Here is a 23,458-nt window from a genome sequence, read left to right as displayed (position 1 = left end):
TCTTCGCACTTTTGCGGTGGTGACTTACATCCAAAGAATAAAGTGGTCACTGCCAAGGTTCTCTTCAGTGTTTTCCCAATATACGTCATGGGTGTTTTTTTTTACAAATGTGATGTCTGGGCACGTATCTCTGCTGACACTGTTCTCCATTCTGGTTGGCTTCGTGAAGTCCGTGACCAATTCGAGGCCTGCGTGTGCTGACACTTGAGCTGAATTCTTCCCTTTGCTTGTTTCTTTTACACATCCTCAGCTCTTGTGTTGCGCGTTGAAGTCTCCTGTTACCACCAAGCCACTTTTCTTGGCTAACACGCTCGCTGCTTTTATTAGTGGCTAAAAATCAGGGTTCCTTTGCCTAGGTGGGCTGTAACGTTCATATTGAACATGCTCCCCTTACCCTTATTTTGGGGTATTATCTCGGTTAACACGTGCTTGATGTCAGTGTCTAGTGCCTGGTGTTGGATTGCCGTTATCGCTTTGAATACCAGAGTCGTCGCTTTTCCCTCTGTCTGGCTCAAGAATGCGTCGTACACTGTTGGGCTGTGGGAGTAACCAGTCTCCTGCAGTGCTACGATATCGGGTCTGACAAGGTTCGTCTGCATATATTGCAGATGGGTGTTTTGCTTCTTGCGGAATCTACGGCAGGTCCACTGCAAAATTTCTAGTCTTTCTGTGCTTCCCTTAGTGGTTCTGGCCATTATGCATGATTAGACACACTGTCGCTTTTGGATGAGGACAGAGGCTTCTTGTATGCCTTTTTCTTGATTTTGTCGCTGTGCGGTTTCTTTCTGAGAGCACTCTCCACCTCGAAAAGTTGGCTTTGCAATTGCTGAAGCTGCTGTGTCAGCTGCGACTGTGTTTGTTCTTGTTGCAGCTGCATCTGCAGCTGCAGTTGCTGTAGTTGTTGTTCCAACGGCGGTTGTGCTGTTTGTACGCTTTTTATGAAAGCGGTGTGATCGACCCTCTGAGCGGTCACCGGTGACACGTGCATGTCCTTTTCAAAGTTCCTCTTCCCGGCTGTGGCACCCACTTCACCCGGGCCGCCCGCGTCAATATCTCTGTCTTTGATAACTTTCAATAAATTATCTACCTTGCGGGTGAGTTTGTTGCATTCGGCGCGCGTAACTTCCAGCTCCCGCCTGATGCTTGCGCATTCGTTACATTTGCATATGGCTTGTGTGGTGTGTGTGTGTTAGCCGGAGCTTTGGTATTGACAGCTTTTTCTTCCCAGCCTACCTTTTTGGTTTTTTTTGTTCTTTTCTTCTCTTGGTTTGGGTTCCTTTCGTCCTCCTGCTACCTCGTTGTCGACGTCGAACGGGACCGGCTGCGGCTCGCCGAGGTGTCCCCCTCGGAGCTGAACAATCGTCGCTTCCCTTTTCTATCACTGCCGGCCTTGTGGCTACGCCGGGTATTCCTCCCGCCGTCTTTTACTTTGGTGTGACAGGGCGGGCGTCTTGCCTTTTTCAGATGTTCTTTGCACTCGCGAACACCAGTGAGATGCGCTTCACCACATAGCATGCACTTGGGCACACAAGTATGCCTCATTTTGGGGTTGCACAGTCCGCACTGTCGGCACACACGCAGTTCTGGTGTCAGGGAATCTTCCGAATGGTGATCAGGTTTGAGGCAAATGCAGCAGACCTGCCTTGTGGGTCGGTATAAGTGACGGGGTGCCTCACCTCCGTAGTAGTTCACGAACCTCGGTACCACCTTCCCATCGAAAGTAATCACCGCTGTCTTGTATTTCCCTAGCACTCTAGCTTGTAAGATATTGACTCCTTGCATGCCGACTCAAAGATGCACCATGAGCGTCTCCGGTGGTGTGTCCACGTCGATGCCGTTAATGACTCCGCGAACGACTCCATCTGGGGTCGCTATGTATGCGTTCACCTCGTACGACTAGCTGTCGAGGGTCAGCTTAGTGATTCTTCGTATGAGATTAGAAGCTTCCTCCTGGGGTGTACTAGCAATGATGATGTTTGATCCCTTTCGAAGCCTTACAAGAAGGTCTTCATCCTTGCATGCTTCGCTGTTTTCACAAACAGCGGCGATCGCTCGCGCCACTTGATGGTTGGTGAAAACCCGCACGATCAGTACTTTCTTTGACCTGATGATCACTTTGATGTCGTTCTTTGAAAGCGGATGTAATTTTCGATAGAAGGGCCGCTTCGTTTCCTCTTTGATTTCCAGTGCATTTCTTCCTACGTTGTAAAAGACGTCGTGTTCATTGTTTCGCTGTTCTCCGGAACCTCCCGCAGTCCCCGTCGCTGTGGTTGCATTTCCTCGCTTCAGATTCTTGTGATTTCGCTTGCTCAGGGCAAGCTCCCAGTTTGAGTTCGGCTCATCATACGTCTTCGATCGGTCTGCGAAGATCTCTGACGACACATTCATTCAGCACGATATCGACCGAGCGAATCCTTGAAATGAATAAATGCGTGGTTCTTGAAGGTAAAATGGTACCTTATTCCTCTCTGCCCTATTCGCAACACGGCGCAGTGCCTTGTAGGGTATGCGAGATAGGAAGATAAAAAATTACACATCTTCCACTAAAAGAAACCATGTTGGCGTGCGAAACAGCGCTGATGTTCACATGCGCTCACATTTGTTGTTTCTGCTTAGTTTCTTCCTTGTGTGTTTCATTTGTGTGTGGAGTTATGTTTATGATACGTACCGCTAATGTTACCCCTTTTTCATTTGTGTGGATTACCGTGTTTGTGCCGCAAAGTGAAGAACCAGTGCTGCTAGAAGAGTGCAACGGGAGGGAGCGAACGCAGCATTATATACGAGCGCACAGCTGCGAAGAGATAAGCGGAAGAGATAAGCGGAACACTCTACCACATGCTTCACCCCACCTTCTTCCACCTCTTCGCGTTCACGCGAGGAGAGGGAAGAGTTGGCGCAAGCGGTGTGAGGGTGGTCACGCACACACCGAATTGAACCAACACCACCTAGATAAGTTCAGGCAGGCCTCTTCACTGCCGCCGTGACGTCACGCCCCTGGCCCGTCGACGCGCGCGCGCGCGAGCCGCTGCGGCGCGGACGCTTCCCGCGCGGCGGCCACTACAGATGAGTAAAACATTAATTTCTGCATTGCCGCGATATAGGCATAGAATATAAAATTTCTGAACGAACGTTATTTCACATCAAGATGAAATAGTGCTGTTCCGCTCCATCTTGGCGGACGTAACTGCTTCAGATTGCACTTAAAAGAAACGTACACAAGTCCCGGGCAGCTGGCAAAACATTTATTACAATGTAAGTACCATGTATCACAAGGAACATACAAACTTCCAGCTTTTAGCAGTCATATTGACATCTATGACTACATTGTGCAACACAAAAACCGGAACTGACAAGATTAAGCAAAAAAAAGAAGGCGCTAGATTATTCGTTATAATGTTTCAAAATTTATCACAGTGAAAAACTTTTAGCATCTGGTACAGTCATATTCACAGCCATAATCACATTATGGGGCAAACAGAAAAACACAACTGCTCTAAAACGAAAGAAACTAGCTACTGGAGTATTTATTACAATGTATAAAGTGTATCACAAGGAACAAACATTTAGCATTTGGAACAGTCATATTCAAAGCCATATTCACATTGCGGGACAAAAAGAAAATACGAACCGGCCAGCTTAAAAAAACCAGCCATTAGTAAAGCTTGCTTCATAATTTAGCGAAGGGGCCACTAGCAAAGTTTACTGTAGCGTTAGCAACTTTCTTTGCTTTGTACAGGCTTTTTCTTTCATGACACTGTCATTCCTGCAAGCGACATAGTTTTTTAGAAGCGTGTTGACAGCTGGTTTTAGAATGTTCTTGAGTACGGTATCTGGATGGTGGCCACTTGCACACATGTCCAACTCCTCGCCTCGCTTAGTAGGAACTGCATGATGCTCAAGAGGACCATACTTTGGTTGGCTTCTGCATGAAACCGCTGCTCCTGTTCCTTACTGACAAGGTGCTCTAATACTATCTTAGTGCCAAGAACAACATTAACAACAAAAGGCTGCGGAAACTTCAAGCCGCCTCTGCTCATGCTGTCAATGAGTACGTGCTCACTTTGCTGCAGTTCTCGGTCAGTGATCATGAAGCTGTGACTGACAATCCTCACATGGATGACGTTTAATTGCAGCATGTGCACAATAGCCTGCAATGTATGCTAACGCAGGCACGTCAGTTTGTGATGCCTTCAGGTCACTTTGGGTGAGTTTGATGGCATACTTTGCTATTAGCATCTCGGCATCAAGCTCCTGTTCCTTAGGTGCCAATGACAGCGGCATGTCTTCCAGCTTTAAAGTGTCCTGCAAGCGAATCTTTGTCTCTGCTTCGAATACTTCTGTGATTGACACATTGTAGTGAGATCCACACATTTGGCGGTACTTCCCGAACCTGGCCTCAAGGCGATCTGTTTGAAACTTCCCCAAAAGGACGTACCTAAAGCCCAGCTCATCAAGGCAATACCGTGACAGCTCAATCAATGAATACGTGCTTAGCCGGAGAGCAAAGTGGGTCTCCTTTGTCAAACCTCCAGCCGTGGTTCCCCTCCGGCTCCACCTGTCAAGCCAGGTAATGAACTGATCAAGGTACTGAACTTGCAAACAAGACATATCCTTCACAGGCTGCTGATAAACATCACGTAGTCTGTGCCCCTTTTCTGGAGTCTTAACATTTACAATGCTCCACCACCTGACAATCAAATCAATAAAGGTGGCCATTTCCTGCAGTGCAGCCAAATGCAATTTCAGCGCTTCAAGTGACGAAGCTGATGACACAAAGCTGTTAAAAACTTTCAACACCAATTTCACATTTTGACGCTCTAGGTGGCTTGGATAAAGTGCTTTATAGCTCAGACCATAGGCAACCTTTGCAAGCTTGCTTTGTTCACTCTGGTACAGCTTCCTCAAAAAAGTAAACGAAGCTTTTTGGTCCTCACCACTTCCACAGCTTTCAAAAGGAGGATACAAAAACGACTTGTCATCATCCTTCTGATTGAGCCAATTGTTGCGTATACACTTGAGCAAGTGAACAGTGTCCACAACATGAAACAATGGCTGCTGCGGGTTGGCAGGATGAGGAAAAACAATCCCTGGCTCATTTTGCTCGCTAAACAGAGACATCATTTTCCTGTTTATGGCATTGTTGTCTGTTACGACCGCAACAACATGCAGACCAGCACTTTCAAGCCTCATGATTAGTGTCTTTAGAACATCATGCAGCTCCGTTGCTGTGATACGAGTTACCGGAAGGATATGAGCAACATCTTTATAAGATGAAAGCAAAGGCTGTACCATGAACACGTGCGCTGTCTTTGCTGGTTCCGCACAATGCGCAGCAAACCCTGTTAGGCGGCCACCTTTATATTCAAAAAACTGTTGCAGGTGTATTTCATCAAGCATGAGAGTCACATTTTTTTCATGAGGCTTCAGAATGGTTGCTCTGTGCTTAATGTACCTCAGAAAACCTTCTTCGCACTGCTCTTTCGATGGGCTCACATCATGTGCAGCACAAACTCGCTTGATGGTAGTGTCATGCGGCAAGACAAGCTTGTTGCTGTCTTGCCGCATGAACTTGTAAGCATGTGGAGAAATTGTGTGCAATATACTGCTAAAAACTAAAAGCTTTGCAGGATACCGCATGCCACTACTCTTCTTTGTCAGCAGCTTGCACTGCTCCTTCAGGAAGATTAGTGCGTCAGCCCTCTCATCATCATGCAGCTCATCATCACAAATGTCATCCAGCAAAAATAAAACAAGCCTAAGCACTCCTCCCACCTTGTCCTCCTGTTGACGGGCCTTCTTTTCACAATATCGCTCCACGCTGTCTAGAAGGTTGTCCAGCACACGGACATCACGGACTTTGTCAGGAATGCACACATCATCCGACACCAACGGAGCGCACTTAAAATACACGGAAACGGACAGATCCTCTGTAACCACCACAGATACAAGCATCTCCGGAGCTTGCAACGCCGCTTCGATGTGGGCGACGATTAGGCACGTCTCGCAGGCTGTTGTACACCAAAACTTCTTATTTGGACGCTCGTTAACCCGAGAAATCAGTTCACCCAGATTACAAACTTTGTACTGTTTTTCTTCTTTTTGAAACGCTGCTTGGGACTCGTGTATGGCTTTCTGGAGTAGCTCATTTTCAGTCCGCTTCCTTTTCAGTTCAGGCTCTTCTCGCGACGTGCGCGAATCCGAGATATACGAAGGGCAGTCTGGAAAAATGGCTGGGAAGGCGTCTGGAGTCAGCCGTGTCAACTTCATAGGAGCTTCAATGGTTCGTCCATCGCAGTCCGTATACGTTGACGTTGTGCGCAGGTGTTCCGACTTGAAGTGACGCTCGCAAACCTGCGCGTGACCGGAACAAAAAAAACACCAATTAGAATCTCCTGGGATAATTACGAGAAATCTCGTTAATTCTGAAGGGGTACGCTCGATGCAGCTTACCTTGGGGTCCTTAAACAGCCTCACGTCGACGTCGCTCCGTCGCACAGCCCGCTGCCATTCCACTCTTCGCTTAGCTTCTCTCGGAAAAGAAAACAAGCGGACTTTCAGACCATTCTCATAGTTCCCTCGACAGTTGGGTACACAACACCGCCCCATGTCTCAGGATACATGTCTCAGGTCAACAAAATAAATTCGGCGGAAGCGGTAACTGCAACACGGAACAGCGCGCACGGCGTGGCCGCGTGGTCTCGTTCAACGACAAAGTGAAATAATTGTCATGGCTGCCGCCACCTGTCGGAGACTCGGACAACTTACGGCTCTGCCGCAAAGCTACGGGCTACCACGGTGCTCGCTCTCTCGAGAGAGGTCGCCCTCCTCCTTGCCTGTCAACATGCCCGGACACGCCGACACGCTGCTGGTACGGCGTGAGCTAGGTGGTGTTGGCGTGAGAGGCTCGGGCAAAGTTGAATGACGTCACACGAAGGCGCGCCGGAGTGAAGAGGCCTGAACTCATTTAGGTGGTGTTGATTGAACTCGGCCTCATGCTGCTTCGCATCTAAATAAAAGTAGAAAGACTGAGAAGGACAGAGCACTCGGCGCACAGGGTTGTCAGAAAGACGAAAATTATTGGCCGCGAGATCGAGCAGAGCGCCGCCTGGGGGCAGCTGGCGAAAGTAGCGAAGTGTGGATTGCTCCGTGCGTCGTCTGCTAGAAACGTCGTGTTTCTATGTGCGTGCACGTCATGCACGTTCTCAAATTGTCATTTGTCGGGTCATGTCGGCGCGAGTGTAACCGTTCCTACGTATGCCTGAAACGACGTACGAAATAACTTGGTCCTGCCCGGCTGCTAATGCACTGTAGTAAGATTGGCGAGTGCAACTTTTCAGAAAACTGTTTATTGCCTTCCTACCCTCAATTCACCAGAATAATTTCAGAGTGGGTGCCGCTTCTGTCTCAAGCAAATTGCGAAATGCTCTTGGTATCCTGCGCAACGTGAGCACTGGTAAATGGTGTGTGAATGCAGTGGTTTTAGCGACGTGGTTGTAGAAAAAAACATGCACTAGGTTACGCGCTTGCGCACTGTTGATAGGTGTACAACTACAGCTCTGTACTTCATTCATCATGCGAGGAGCCTTAGTTGTGTTTAAGTGGCCGTGGTACCACTACATAGATATATTACTGTCCCATAAACATTATAGCTTCGGTAGTTAAACTGTATCTAAAGCAGAGTTTCCGTGCGCACCCATGTGCTTAAATTTTACAACGATTCAGAGAGTCTAAACAATGAAATGAAATAAGATGGAATGCCTTATATATGTAATGTTTTTCACTAAAATTTCATTTTTGTGAATTGCCTTCAGCGTTTGTTTGGTATGTTTAGTACCCGATGGAAAGCTGTGCTCATTTTTTGTCTAAAGAAACAATGATGCTTGTCCCAATAACTGGGCCTTATTTGTAGCACTGTCATGCACGTAATCCATTGACGAAAGCTTTCTGCTGAACTCTTTTACAATAGTTTCATATTTTTACTAGTGAACATGAGCGTGACACGGGGTAAATGCAGTGCAGCGCAAAACGCTGTCAGCCATCAAGCCTTCCTGACTTGACTTATTGACAATCCCACATGTCATGGTGAACAGTGCAAGAGAAAAAACAAATCATAAGCGTATAAGGTCCGAACGAGAACATTGATCTAATCGCACAGATATGCGGGCTTTCTACGATCTTCCTTTCTCTTTTTTTTCTGGTATGCAGATGACAAAGATGTAAATCAGTAGTTCAGTCACGCTACAGCAGTGAGTAGAAGGCAGAACACAAGCTAACCACGTACAAACAACGCAAAAAACACGTGATGTAGTGCGAAAGCGTGAAGACAGTCACCCAGTGCAAGCATCTTTATGAAAAGCAGAATGCACTTTACTCGCGGTAATGTTAATATTGTATGGAATGGGGGACTACCCGGTCACTTGTGGTAGCGTGGTGTAACCGGGTAAAGGAAACGAACGCTGACAAGAAGGGGATACGAAAAACAAACAGGCTTATGGCGCTATTTACACATATTTACAGGAAAGAAAGGTTAGGGGTTTCCCAAACCACGAGCGTGGTGGTTGAACGTTACATAGTTCAGAGCGACGTCCAGCACTCTGCGGCGTCGTTTTAAGCCCTGTCGGGCTCCTCCTCTCCGAGTGCAACACCAATCACACACACACAGCAGGTGAGGGGGACGAGCATGCACGGTCCACGTGAACGCCCAATATTGAGTCGTGAACACTGCAATGCAAGGTGGCGCCAGCAGGGCTCTTCCTCGTCGTGTGTGTGCCGCTAGTCGAGAGGTCCCACGATCTTGACAGCCTACATCAAAGGGTCCGCCGAACAGCTCGCCTAATTAGCGAGGTGATTTGCGGTGGCCGCCGCGGTCTCATCCAAGGAAGATACTGTCTTTGTTGTCCTCTCTCGAATGGTTAACGGTGTCGTGGCGACACGACGTCTCACCCTCGGGCTAGCTGGGACAATGCCTGGCGAGCGTAGGCAGCCCGCCGGTCGGCTACGTGATTGAGGATTAAAAGAGCGCCGCTCCCCCGTCAGCTCTGGCGCCGGTCACAACAGCTTCCCCATCGCCAGTTGAGTCGCCGAGGGCATCAGTCACCGCTTCTGCTCGAAGAGACGACGAAAGGGTCTGTAGTTGAAAGTCAGGAACTCGCATTCGTTTGCCATATGGTCTGGGTAATTGCTCAAATCTTCCACAGCGTCTGGCAGGCTGGGCGCCGAAGGGATTGAGAGCCTCTCCAGTAGATCGGCTTACGCACTATGGCGTCTGCCCAGACTAATCTCCAGGCCAAACTTAACAGCTCCTCCGCCGCCCGGAAAATCTCGGCTGCCCAGCGCTCCCAACCGCTGGGCACGAAGAGAATGGTTGGGGACGAGGACGATGGCCTGGTTTTCACCCTCCAGCTGCGAACTCGTAAGCAACTTCCAAACCAGCTCACAATGATCGACAACAGCAAGGCGAACCCCACACCACAATACTATGCTGCAGTGAAGCACATTGGACCCGCTTAAAACCCTCCAGGCTTCTCAAGAAACACGAACAAAAGAAAAATCTGTACGCTAAAAGTTTGAGACAATTTGGTGCCGCCAAAGTTACTACAATCACGGAATAAGACGTAAAAATAAAGTAAACCAAATCGAACCCCTTTGGTCATACCATGCTAAAAGCCGTAAAAAAATGAAGTGGCCTTTCATTCCCTAAAACGGCTCTGTTCAGACGAGTCTATTAAGGCCATCTGCATTGTTGTGCAATTTACCTTTCTTATAACGAACCTTGAAGTTATACTGCTGTAGGGTGAGGCTCCATCGGAGCAAGCGATGATCAATTTTGTGTGACATTTGATTGAGCCATGTCGGGGGACAATGGTCCGTTTCAAAGATGAAGCTTGCTCCGTACAAGTAACATGACAACTTTTGGGCTGCCCAAACCAAACAGGCACATTCCTGTTCGGAAGCGCTGTAGGCTTCTCCTCGGACCGTTAGTTTGCGGCTGGCATAGAGAATAGGGTGCTCTTCTTGATTGTCGTTCCCCTGGCTAAGCACAATGCCCATGCCCCTGTCGCTCACGTCGCACTGAACTATAATTTCCTTAACATAGTCCGGTGCACGTAACACAGGTCGGGAAACGAGTGAGGCTTTCACACCCTGAAATGCGGCTTCTTTGTCCTTATCCTATTTCACGCGGTTGGGCTCCCCTTTTCTTAACGCGTCTGTAAGAGGACTTGCTCGTTGCGAAAAATTGGGGATGTAAAGCTGTTAGTACCCCACAGGTCCCAGGAACGACCGAATATCGGTCTGAGTACGTGGACGTGAAAACCCGGCAATCGCGTCTCTCTTTAGTTCTGCCGGCTGCCTCCTTTCCTGCCCCACAATATGACCTGGGTAAGTGACTTGAGGTCAGCCAAAATTACATTTCTCAGCTTTCATTGTCAAACCTGCCTCTCTCAAGCGCGAAAATACCTTTTTTATGTGCTTGAGGTGGTCCTCCTAGGTGTCGGAAAATATTGCGACATCGTCTAGGTATGGGAGTGCAAAGTCTTGCAGTTCTTTCAGTACAATGTCGATTAACTTTGAAAAGCTGAAAGGCGCATTTTTTAGCCCGAAGCTAAGATCTAAGGGTCTTAAGGTGCCGAAAGGTGAAATGAATGCGGCATAACAGCTGGCACTTTCTGAGAGAGGAACCTGCCAGTATCCTCTTACGAGATCTAGCGTGGGAATGTACTTCGCTGCGCTGACCCTTTCGATGCGCTCCTCCATATTGGGTATAGGGTACAACTGAAGTGATAGTATTCAATTTCCGGTAGTCTACACATGGACGGGGGTCTTTATTAGGGGCTTCCACAAGTATTAGTGGGGACGTGTAGTCACTTTCAGCGGGCTCGATTACCCCAAGCTCTAACATGCGCCGTAGTTCGGCCTTCAAAATCTCTTTCTGTTTTGGAGACATTCGGTATGGCTTGGATCTTACCGATTCGGCTGAGGTCAATTCTATTTCGTGGGTTATTAATCCTGTTCTACCCGGCCGATGACTGATCCTATCTATGTACTGCTCCGGAAGTTCTTTTAGTTCGTTTACTTGTTCAGGCTCATGAGCTTTAGTGTTTAAAGAAGAAGCTACAACCTCTTCTAGGCTAATTTCTGAGTCGGGCGTTCTCGCGCATTCGTCGAACTCACATTGAATTTCTTCGAGCTCTTTTAGAGTGAGGTTCACAAGTCCCTGACGCTCTATGTAGGGCTTCATCAGGTTACAATGGTATATTTTTACCTCTTTCCTTCGACCTGACATTTTCAACACGTAGTTTGTGTCAGAAAGCTTGTGCATTACTCTGACAGGCCCGTCCCAATGAACTTTCAATTTGTTTTTTCGTGACGGTTTTAGAATTATTACTACATCCCCAATATTAAAGGTTCTAAGTCTCGCATTCTTGTCGTAGTAATGCTTGGCTGTCTTTTGAGCCCTTTCCATGTTCTTTTCTACCAGCCCTTGCATCGTACTGAGCCGCTCTAGCAACTTCAGCACGTATTCGACCACAGTTTGACTCTCCCCCTTTTCTTCCCACATTTCTCTCAGCATCCTAAGTGGGGAACGCAGTGTTCTGCCATACACTAACTCTGCTGGCGAGAACCCCGTGGCCTCATGCGGGACCGTACGCAAGGCGAACAAAGTAGCCGGAAGACAGCTTTCCCAATCTTCATTATGCTCCTAACAGAGTGCGCGCAACACTCGCTTCAACACTGAATGCCATCTCTCGACGCTATTTGATTAGGGATGGTACACAGAACTATGTATCAGGTTTATCCCGAACTTCTGCAGGAACGTTGCAGTCAATAAGCTTGTGAAAATTGACCCTTGATCAGCCTCTATTTCTGCCGGAAAGCCGACTCTCGTGAAGACTGACAGAAGCGCGTCAACTATTTCTGTCGAAGATATCTCCTTCAGAGGGATTGCTTCTGGAAACTTTGTTGCAGGGCACAAAATGGTGAACAAATACCTATAACCAGACTTAGTTGCCGGCAGGGGACCCATTGTGTCGATCACTATACGTCGGATTGGCTCTGATATTAGAGGCACCAATTTCAGCGCAGCTTTCCATGTTTCCCCAGGCTTACCCGTGCGTTGGCACGTGTCACATGTTCTTACGAATTGCTCTACCTCTTTGAAGCACCCAGGCCAATAGTATTCCATTAGCAATCTCTCTTTTGTTTTGTTTATTCCTAGGTAACCAGACCAGCCGTTTCCGTGGCAGAGGTTCAAGAGATCCTCGCAATATTTTCTAGGAACGACCAACTGATCCAGAACCCTTCCTCTCTTATCTCGGTAGTGCCGATATAACAAGCCTCCTTTCTTGTGTAACGTCACGTTGCCCCTAGCAATCCCCTCTTTACCGCTAAACTGCAGTTTAGCTAAGCTATCATCACTGTCTTGCTCAGCAGCCAGCGATTGTCTGTTTACCAGTACTAGCCGGTCAAAATTTTTTGACGCCGGCGACAATACTGACCCCATTTCGCTCGTGGGGGTGTCGCCTGGTTTTCCCTCTAGGTCCCCACCTAACTCTGCTGATAAAGCCTCACGTTGCCGATCAGCTGGCTTTTCGTCTATGTTTGTTGGTGAAACTTCATTTTGCTGATCAGTTGCCGACTCTTTCTGTGCCCCTGAGCGATGACCTGAGCCTGGGTCTGTTTCCATTGGAATTGTTTTTTCCGATGCCCTAGACGCGATTTCACGTGCTTTGGAACGAGTTAGCGCTTGAACCGTTCCTTCTCCAAGTTTCTGACCTCGCTCGCGCAGTATCCTGTCTGAACGGTTTGAAATTTTGTACGGGTACTGTAATGACAGTGACGTTGAGACAGCTGCCTCTGTCACAAGCTTTCCAAACGGCCCAGTGATTGTTACTTTCGCCATGGGAAGAAAGACGCTGTTTTCCTCTACAACCTGTTTGATCCATGCCACTTCTCCAGTGAAGTCATCTACAGTAATGTAAGATGGGTGGACAATGTCCATGATGGCGTCGCTGTCTCTGAGTACCTTACAGGGTTTTCTGTTAACCTTCAGGTCACGGAGATATGGGCGTAAAAGCTCCAAGTTCTCGTCACTTTCATCCATGTAGGATAAAACTACCTTAGTATTTCTGCAGTTTACTGCGATATGGCCAGTCGTCTGACAGTCATAGCACCTAACAGGCTTAAAAGCCTCAAACTCTTCTCTTTGCGACTGCTGGGATGTCCCACTGTTCGAGTTTTACCCCTTGTTTTCTGGCGTACTTGTTTCCCCCTCAGTATTGCTCATTTCTTTCGCCTGAGAGCCTCCCTGAATACAAACTCTTTTCGCGGCCCTTTTCGTTCATCCGGCCCTCCGTACTCTGTGCTCAGTTTTCTACGCATTGTGTATTCTTCGGCTAACTCGGCCGCCTTTTCCCCAGTGTTTACATTGTCTCTCTCTTGCACCCACAGCCTCACGTTCTGAGGTATGCTTTTGTAAAACTGCTCTAGACAAATGGTTTCGATAACCTTGTCTTTACTCTCGTAGGCTTCCGCGCCTTTTAATTACTCGATTAGGTTTCTTCTCATGCCGTAAGCAAACTCCGGATATCCCTCACTATCCTTCTTTTTTGGGTTTCAAAACCTCTGGTGGAATGCCTCGGCCGAAAGACGGTACTTCTTCAATAAGGCGGCTTTAACCTTCTCATAATCATCTGATTCTTGCGCACTGAGTCTCGTGATCACTTCAGCGGCTTCATACGGCAGCAGAAAAAGCAACCGCTGTGGCCATGTGCTCGGAGCTAAGTTCCACCTCACACAGTTCTGTTCAAAATATGCGAGAAATACCCCTATGTCCTCCCCCACTTGATATGGCTTGAGGAGTTTATCCATGCGGTATGATTCTATCTCGCTCGCTCGTTCTGCAGCCCTTCCACTCGCTTGAGCCATCCGTTTGCCTTCATTCTCAAGAGCGATTTCACGCAACTCAAATTCTCTTTCTTTTTCCCGTTCCTCTCGTTCTCGTTCCCGTTCCTCTCTTTCGCGTTCCTCTCGTTTCCGTTCCTCTCGTTCCCGTTCCTCTCTTTTCCGTTCTCTCTCTTGCTCCTCCATTTTCTGTTTTTGTTCAGCCAACCTTTTGAAAGCTTGTAACGCGTAATTTATCACCTCCTCACTGGCGTTCTGCAAAATTAGCTTCACAATTTGTGACCTGCCAATTTCTTCCTCAACCTCAATATCTAAGTCATTACATAAATACAAAAGTTCGTCTTTTAGCAGTGAGTATACCTCCATGATTGCCCTTTGTCTTTGGTCCTGCCTCTCGCACAAATGTAGGAGATCCCTAAAACACACTCAAAACTTAGACTAGGTGACCTTCCTAACTTTGAATCAAACAATCCAGTTTCTACTAAACTCACACAATGAAACCTGGAAAGTTAAAGCAAGGACCAAGCACTCACCTCAACACAGCATCATGTCACGAGGTCCGCCTCACCGCTGCCAACCAGTTGTAAAGGATGGGGGACTACCCGGTCTCTTGTGGTAGCGTGGTGAAACCGGGTGGAGGAAACGAACGCTGACAAGAAGGGGATACGAAAAACAAACAGGTTTATGGCGCTATTTACACATATTTACAGCAAAAAAAGGTTAGGGGTTTGCCAAACCACGAGCATGGTGGTTGAACGTTACGTAGTTCAGAGTGACGTCCAGCACTCTGCGGCGTCGTTTTAAGCCCTGTCGGGCTCCTCCTCTCTCAGTGGAACACCAATCACACACAGACAACAGGTGAAAGGGACGAGCATGCACGGTCCACGTGAACGTGCAATATAGAGTCGTGAACACTGCACTGCAAGGTGGCGCCAGCAGGGTTCTTCCTCGTCGTGTGTGTGCCGCTAGTCGAGAGGTCCCACGATCCTGCCAGCCTACATCAAAGGGTCTGCCGTACAGCTCGCCTAATTAGAGGGGTGATTTGTGGTGGCCGCCACGGTCTCTTCCAAGGAAGATACTGTCTTTGTTTTCCTCTCTCGAACGGTTAACGGCGTCGTGGCGACACAACGTCTCACCCTCGGGCTAGCCGTGACAATGCCTGGCGAGCATAGGCAGCCCGCCGGTCGGCTACGTGATTGAGGATTAAAAGAGCGCCGCTCCCCCGTCAGCTCTGGCGCCGGTCACAACAGCTTCCCCATCGCCAGTTGAGTCGCCGAGGGCATCAGTCACCGCTTCTGCTCGAAGAGACGACGAAAGGGTCTGTAGTTGAAAGTTGCTGTGTGACTGCTCCTGGAGACTTGACTGACTGCGTCGCAGCAGGCGACCTGTGCGCCTGCGCAGCGTACGCAGGAGACGTGGCTGCCTGCGCAGCGTACGCAAAAGAGGTGGGTGCCTGCGCAGCGTACGCAGGAGACGGGGGTGCCTGCGCAGCCAAAGGAGCAGCAGCTGAAGTCCTGGCAGTCGGGGGGGGGGGGGGGAGGGGGGCACATGTAGGCAGAGATCCTCCTCCCCTAGCTGTACCATTTCCTCCCCACGTATAAAGGGCGGCAGAGGCTCGTGGCACCTTTGAGAACTTGGATGCATTCCGCGTTTTGCCGTCAGCCAGGCGAAAAGAAGATGGTCCCTCCCTGCTGATCACTTCGCTTTGGTGGCTGAATTGCAGGTCGCCTTCAAATCTAGTAGCGGGTTTCTTCACTCTGACGAAGTCCCCAACGTCAACTCTGGTTTCTCTTGCAGCCCTCCGAGTGTCAGTGTATTGTTTGCTGCTCTGTTGCTTTTGCTTTACACGCTCACGTAAGCGCCGGAGTTCCGAGTTAGGGTCATCAAAGAAGGTTACCGGCGGAGGGCCGACGACATCCAACCGAGTTCTCGGCAGCCGCCCGTGTAGCAGAAAAGCTCGAGCCTTTGCCGTCGTAGTATGTGGTGTGCATCGGTAAACACCCAGGTTCTCTGTAACTGCCTGGCGCAAGGGTCGCTGCTCAAGAACTGCCACTTGAATTCAACTTTTTATAACTCGGTTAAAGCGCCTCACTTGGCCGTCTGCTTGTGGATAGTATACGGATGAATGTTCGACCTGGTGCCGCAATCTTGAAGAAATGCCTACAACTCCCGAGATGCACACTGTTGACCGTTATCGCAAATAACCTCTTCTGGGTAGCCTTCGTGCGCGAACACAAAGACTAAGAAGCGTGTTACTGTTCTGCTTGTCGTCTCACTACAGAAATGCACTTCGGGCCATTTGGAATAATAATCTACAAGCGTGATTGCATATCTGCAATCGTAGGGCGCCCTCTCAAATGGGCCTACAATATACATGCCTAGTTTGAGCCACGGATGCCCTGGAAAGGGGACTGGTTGCAAGGGTGTAGCTCGCACCATGACGCTCTTGTCTGGTTCCTGGCATATGCTACACATCTGGATAGCTTGCTCGACTTGGCGGTTCATGCCCGGCCACCAATAATTTTCTCGCAGCCGCGCTTTTGTTCACACCGCTATGGTATGTGACTCATGTGATGCAGCGATTACCTGCTGAGTGATTGACGTGGGAACCGCAAGCCGTTCACCACGCAAGATAAGATTGTCTACCACAAAATTTCGTCACGTACTTTAAATACTGGCTGAAGCTCGGCCGATAACACTTTGTGTGCAGGCCACGATGATTGCACATAGATTTTCTTTGTTGCAGCGCGCTATCCTGCAATTGGGACAGCTCCAACTGTTCTCTGGTAATACAGGAAGGAATATCGAGAACTGATACAACCTCACCAAACAGCGTTTCTTCTTCCTGGAAAGACGACGCGGGCAGGCGTGAGAGTGCGTCTGCCACTTGGTTTTGCGACCACTTGCGGTACTCGACTGTATAGTTGTACCGTAGTAGGCGCTCTGTCCATCGCACTACCCGCAAGGGGCGCCTTCCTGTTCCTTGAGTTGAAAGCAATGCCACCAAGGCTTCATGATCAGTGAGCAACATGAAGTGGCGTCCCCACAAGTACACGTGCCACCGCTCACACACCCAAACACAGGCCAACGCTTCCCGTTCTCCTACCAAATTTTCTCTTTCAGCTGGCGAAAGGACTCGAGACGCGAAAGCGACAGTGTGCAGTTTATGTCCGTCCACCTGCTTTAGGATCGCTCCAAGTCCACACTCTGATGCGTCCGTCGACACTAAGACTGGAAGAAATTCATCGAACATTCTCAGTACGAAGCTGATACCAGCGTGTCTTTGGTATTTCTGAAACTAACGTCTATCTCATCAGACCAAATGAATCGCTGCCCCTTTCTTAGCAGGACACGCATTTGTTCAACCATGTCAGCGAAATTGGGAATAAACCTAGAATAATATTCGACAAATCCCAGAAATGATCGAAGGCTGGCTGGATCCGTAGGCACTGGAGTGTCTCGGATGGAAGCAATTTTTTCCTTTAACGGCACAATACCATTTTTGGTGATGCTGTGGCCCAAGAACGCAAGCTCTGGCGTATCGATGACGCATTTTGTGTTCAATTTGAGTCCTGCCTCTTTTATGCACCTCAGCACTGCAGTAAGATTCGCCATGTGGTCCTCTCTGCCCTTCCCAAACACAATGATGTCCTCGATATAGAACAGGACGCCGCTGCAGCCCTCCAGAATTTTCGACATCATATTCTGAAAAGCAGATTCTGCCGACGCGAGCCCAAAAAACACGCACCTAAAACGAAGGAGGCCGTCATGGGTTATAAAAGCCGTCAAATCGCGGATCTCGGGTGAAGCATGACCTAATGGTAAGCTGATGCAAGGTCAAGCTTGGAAAAGTGGGTTGCCTCCACTAAACTATGCAATAGCTCTTCTGTATGAGGGAGGGGAAAGCTATTTGCTACGACGGCTTTGTTTACCTGTCGACGATCTACACAAAGGCGCATACCTCCACCTTTCTTTTCAACCACAACAATGGGGGACACCCACTCGCATGCCTCTATTCGCTTTATCACGTCCATTTTCTCCAAGCGGTGCAGTTCTTCCGAGACTCGTGGCCGCAGTGAGAGCCGAAGGCGCCTTAGTTTTGAAGCCACTGACTGAACTGTCCACCGTGTTTTGACACAATGAACGAAACCCTTTGCGATGCCAAGTCCTGGATCAAAAATAGCACCGAACTCTTCGACTAATTCTGATGAAAGATGAATGGACTCCTCCGCCTCTGTCATGACTGCGGTGTGCTCCGTCCGACCGCTAGTACACACCGCTGTCGTTTCAAGGCACTGTAGTGACGACCCATCAGTCTGCAGACTGCGCACCCTAATTGCATCAATACTCAAGAGTGAGGTGCCTTGTTCAACGACATAAAAAGAAGCATTGTTGTGCAGTTATTGTACGTGACATCAGCAAAGAAGCAACCGCACTCTAGAATGGGTTTCTTCGAATAGTTCAGTAGTCTAATTCGAGCATCTGAAAGCTGATGACCTTCAAAATGCTGCCTAAATAGGTCATGCGTCAAAATCAATACTGATGACCTTGAATCCAAGAGGAAAGTTAACTTCGTTTCACCAACTGCTACCGATACGTAGATTGCGGGACGAGTGGATGTCGTCATGGCAAGAATGCACAATACTTGTTTAAGAAGGGTGAGAGCGCCCTGAATACGAATACACAAAGAAAGGACACACACACACACACACACACACACACACACACACACGCACAGCGCTACCTTCAACAGTTTCTTTTTGTGATCACAGCACTACCTATAGGGCACAACGATGAGCACAACTCCTGCGCAGAAAAAACCGCAACATTACTACGCATCATAATGAACACCAAGAAAACTAAATTCTTTCTTCGTCAGCGCGTGACAGGTGTGTTAGTATGCCTTCCTTTGCACTGACGAAGAAGGAATTGGATGTCTTTGGTGTCTGTTATGATGCGTAGTAATGTTGCGGTTACTTCTGCGCAGGAGTTGTGCTCATCGTTGTGCCCTATAAGTAGTGTTGCGATCGCAAAAATAAACTGTTGAAAGTAGCGCTATGTGTGTTTGTGTGTGTGTCCTTTCTTTGTGTATTCGTATTCAGTGCGCTCTAACCCTTCTTAAACATAAAATACTAACATGCCCACCTTTCCACCTTGGTGAGCTCAATACTTCTTCAGTTATGGAACTTTCGTCGTCTAGTTCATGAACAGGAGCGGCGTTTCTGTTACAGACCGAGCGAAAATGATTCATAATACCGCAACCACGACACCGCTTGTTTTTGGCGGGGCAGCGGAACGAAGATGCTTTGTGCTGAGGTGAACCGCAGCGGTAACAGTGGTTCTGTTGGCTGCGCGGCCGCTTCGAGGGGTCGCTGGCTGAAGATGCGGGCGGAAGAGTGTTCCCGCGAGTATTTACGCTCTGGACATCTGCAGTAGCAAATTCTTTGCAATCATTGGTTGCCTGCTCAAACTGCGTCGCTATTAGTACCGCTCAAGCAAACAAAAGAGAAGAACCTTCAAGCAGCAACCTCTCGTGCAAGTTCTGAGATAATACACCCGCAACGAAATGGTCACGCAATGAATCTTACTTAGAAGAAAAAGAGCACATAGCAGAAAGCTGACGTCACACGGTAATGTACTCATTGATTGCTTCACCGACTTGCTGCACGCGCCTACCGAACCACGTGCCTTCGACCTCAACATTTGTTGTTGTCGTGAAGTGTGCATGCAGCGCTGCGACAGCGGTATCATACGACGACGCCGCTTCATGCTGTGTCTGAGAAATGTACTTGACAGCTCCCGAATCCGTATCAGTAGTTGGCTCAACGGACTTTGCGTTGGCCGAAGATTGAAGCGGTAGAGTGTGAAATATGCGTTGGCCTTCTACGCCGAGGCTGTGGATTAGGAGAGCCTTGCGACGGTTTGGCGCACAGTCCGAAACACCAGATGCGAGCAGAAAATTCCCGAATATGCGGATCTATTGCGGCCAGGCAACAGCAGGGCGGCCAGGCATGGACGGAACGGGGGCGGTGGTGCCAGACCAGAAACACTCATGGCGCGGAAAACAGCCAGCGAAAATGACAAAAATCACCCCCCCCCCTCCTAAACTAGCACCCTCGTCGCCAATGTAACGGCGGCGTAGGTCGCCGATGGATGAACGACTAGACAACTTGAGTGCCCATTGGAACAAAAGCACCTGTATTCCAACTGGCGCATGCTTACCTCATAAACAACACTGACGCCACCTGCGGCAGTGATCGCGGAACAGAAACCAAATAGACCAATAAACAACAGAAAGTTCTTCTAACCTTGAAGAAATACACGTGACAGGGGTTCCTTTCGGTGCCTGCAGCAGCCCTTTCCTTCTTGCGGCAACTCAACGACACCACTTCCGACTAATGGAAGGCAAATGCCCTATGATTGCCAAACTACTAAAAGATCATTTCTACGTTGATGATTTGGTCATCGGAGCACAGAGCGTAGAAAAAGCACAAACAATTGTTAGTGACTGCTTCAGTATTCTGAAAGAGGTCGGAATGAATTTATTAAAGTGTACGACAAATGATAGACAGCTTCGGGACTATTACAACCGCCAAGACTTGAAGATACAATTTGATGTAGCAAGTGCAAAGAAGATTCTTAGACTTGAAGATTTTTGGATTCTTGGACAAGAAGATTCTTGGATACCTACAAAGACATTTTAAAGCCATCGCTAAACAAGATGCTTGAATTGTTAAGCGAGCCAAAGCTTACGAAGTGACATCTTTTAAGCTTTGCGTGACTCATGTATGATCCTTTCGGATTCTTGGGGTCATTCGTTCTGGTGGTGAAGTTATTATTACAAAGGCTGTGGCTACAGAAATACACCTGCGATACTCCCCTACCCGAATCTATTCTAAAGGGGTGGACAGCATGGACGAACGGCCTCGCGATAGTCAGTCCGTTGCAAGTTCAGAGAAATTTTGGACAATTTCTTCCGGACAACAATTTCCGTAATGTCATACATGCCTTTAGCGATGAAAGGCCAGCCACGTACAGCGCCATGCTCTACTTTTATATACAAGACTTCAATGGAGCCCTAAAGGTTCTGTTTCTGATAGCCAAGTAAAGAGTAGCACCACCACAAAAGGTGGCTGTCCCACGACTAGAGCTCATGGGAGCACTTGTTGCAGCTCGACTTATCGCAACAGAGAGACGTGCCCTAAACTTATCAGACTTTGAAACTGTTACGTGTACAGACTCTATGATCGTGATTCGTTGGCTACGAAGTTCAACACAGCCCTGGAAACAGGTCGTTGCATACCGAGAATCTGAGGTGCTCTCCTTGACAGAAGTGAATATGTGGAGACATTGCTCAGGTGATCAGAATCTTGTAGATTTGTTGTTTAGATGAGCCACCACCGAGAAAATTTAACAAAGCTAGCTTTGGTGGAAAGGACCCAACTTTCTCCACACAGAGACGACATTCAACGAGCCCTGCTACAGCGAGGATACAGTCGACATAGAAGAAGAAACTATGTGTTTTTGAACAGCTGTACGACCAGAACCTACGATTGTAAACGTGGATGACTAGAGCTCTTATAACCGACTCATGCATACGACTGCATGGATACAGCGGTTTGCTAGGAATTGCCGACACCCAGACACCGGAAAGAAAGGATCTCTAGCCGCAACTGAATTAGAAGATGCAGAAATTTATTGGATACATTGAACGCAAAACAACGTATTTAAAGGGGAGGTCCGGCGAAAGAACATTGTACTTCAGCAGTTTAGCTCCTATCACGATGAATTAGGGCTTCTTCACTTAGGAGGTTGACTTCAGTTCAGTAACCACCACGAAAGTTCCAAGCACCCTATTATGCTTCTTGCTTCAGACACATTCACAAATTTACTCGTTAAGAAAAAAAAGATCAACAGCTTTTACACGCTGGGCTCTATTTACTCAAGACGGAGCTGAAAAAAAGTTTCTGGATACTGAGAGCTAGGCAGGTGGTAAAGAAATTCATTCACGAATGCACAGTCTGCCGGAGATTTTCCTGTAAGCCATACTCGGGACCCTTCGCACCTCTAACAGAAGACCATGTCACCCCCTCTTCACCTTTTGAAGTATGTCAGGTAGATTTCGCCAGACCACTTCTCCAAAAAGATAAGGCAGATACTTCGAAAAAGACTTGCATACTGATCTTCAAACGTGCAGTCGTCAGAGCTGTTTATTTGGAGCTCGTCAGCGATCTCAGTTACGACAGACTCTTACTAGCCTTCAAACTATTTCTGTCCGACGAGGAATTTGCAAGATTGTGTACTCCGACAATGACAAGACCTTTAAAAAGGCCTCAAGGGAGACTCAGCGACTTCAAGAGTTGATGAAATCACAAGAAGTACAAGTGTACTTCGCAAGTCACAGGATCGTTTGGAAATTTATCACAAACAGGCTCCTTGGTGGGGAGAATTTTGGAAACGAATTATTAGGTCTGTGGCGTCTGCATAGAAAAAAACACTGGGAAATGATTTCTTCAATTATGAAGAACTTTCAACTATCCTCGTTCAAGTTGAAGAAATGATAAACTCGTGACGATCACTTTTGTGTATTCTGAATTATCTGAACCGACCCCACTTACGCCACGTTATTTCCTCATAAGACACTGGCTGACTATGCCTCTTGCAGATTGTGTGAGCATTACATCGGAACAAGCTTCGTCGTCACACAACGCTTTTCAACCAAGATGAAAGCACAGGGAGCAAGTGCTAAACAATCTTTGGACCGGGTGGAGACGAGAGTAACTTCAAGAGCTTCTTTCAGCTCATGTTACTGAAAATACAAGCGCAGAATAAGTTAAAAAAGAAGACATCGTACTAGTAAAATAATTAAACACGCCGAGACAACTGTGGAAGATGGGACAAGTTAAAGAATTATTTGAGGGCAAGAACGGCAAAGTTTGGTCTTGCAAGCTGCGCACTTCAGGTTGCATTTCGTTGAAGGGACTGATACAACTGTTGTATCCTTTCGAATATGCCGGACAATCTGCAATATTTTGTAAATAATCGTCTTGAAAAAAAAAAAGACCGTGCAAAAGGTTCAGCCGGGAGCTGATAAAGAATAATTCGAAAGAGCGGTGAAGAAGAGGAAGAGAACTAGAGCGTGCCCGAAACTCGCGCTCGCATTCCATTTCGTTATTAGTTTTTAACCCAGCGTTTAATAGACAAAACGTTCTCTAGTACGGCTCTGCATCCTGTTTTTCAACACTGTCTCTCCTTCGTGCGTTTGCCTTCTCTTGTAATTCACTCAGTTACCCTGATTGACCAGCGGATATCCTGCGTATGTGTTGCGTGTCCAATGCCTGTCCGTTTCTTTTTCTTGATTTCAACTATGATATCTTCAACCACGGTTTGTTCTCAGACCCATTCAGCTCTGTGCTTGTCCTTTAAGACTACACCTATGATTTTTCTTTCCATCACACGATGCGTCGTCCTCAATTTAACTCGAACCCTCTTTCTAAGCCTCCAGGTTTCTGCTACGTAGATCAGTACTGGTAAGATGCAGCTTTTATATACTTTC

General features: G+C 47.9%; 2 protein-coding genes across 2 annotated transcripts in view; both read right to left on the bottom strand.

Moving 5' to 3' along the window:
* LOC142771455 (peroxidase-like) overlaps positions 1-23,458 on the bottom strand; it is a 272,747-nt gene that overhangs the window by 138,864 nt on the left and 110,425 nt on the right. The gene's annotated exons all lie outside the window — the stretch shown is intronic.
* Positions 695-13,000, bottom strand: LOC142772129 (uncharacterized). Its single transcript, XM_075874260.1, has 3 exons — positions 12,109-13,000; positions 5,633-5,927; positions 695-1,136 (listed from the first exon to the last, which is right to left on the bottom strand). The coding sequence occupies exons 1-3, from the start codon at positions 12,998-13,000 to the stop codon at positions 695-697; spliced, it is 1,629 nt and encodes a 542-aa protein (XP_075730375.1).

The sequence above is a fragment of the Rhipicephalus microplus genome, chromosome 9 (assembly GCF_043290135.1).
Source record: "Rhipicephalus microplus isolate Deutch F79 chromosome 9, USDA_Rmic, whole genome shotgun sequence".
In the NCBI taxonomy this organism is placed as follows: domain Eukaryota; kingdom Metazoa; phylum Arthropoda; class Arachnida; order Ixodida; family Ixodidae; genus Rhipicephalus; species Rhipicephalus microplus.
Note: the sequence above shows the minus strand (reverse complement) of the source record. Positions and strands in the feature narration are given on the sequence as shown.

Coding starts and splice junctions, on each gene's coding strand:
- LOC142772129 (XM_075874260.1), bottom strand. CDS start 13,000: ATGGACATTGTCCACCCATCTTACATTACTGTAGATGACTTCACTGGA. Junction 5,928..12,108: donor TGACACGTGCCAACGCACGG/GTAAGCCTGGGG, acceptor TGGTGGTTACAG/AGGATCTGTCCGTTTCCGTG. Junction 1,137..5,632: donor AAGAAGAGTAGTGGCATGCG/GTATCCTGCAAA, acceptor CGCAAGCATCAG/GCGGGAGCTGGAAGTTACGC.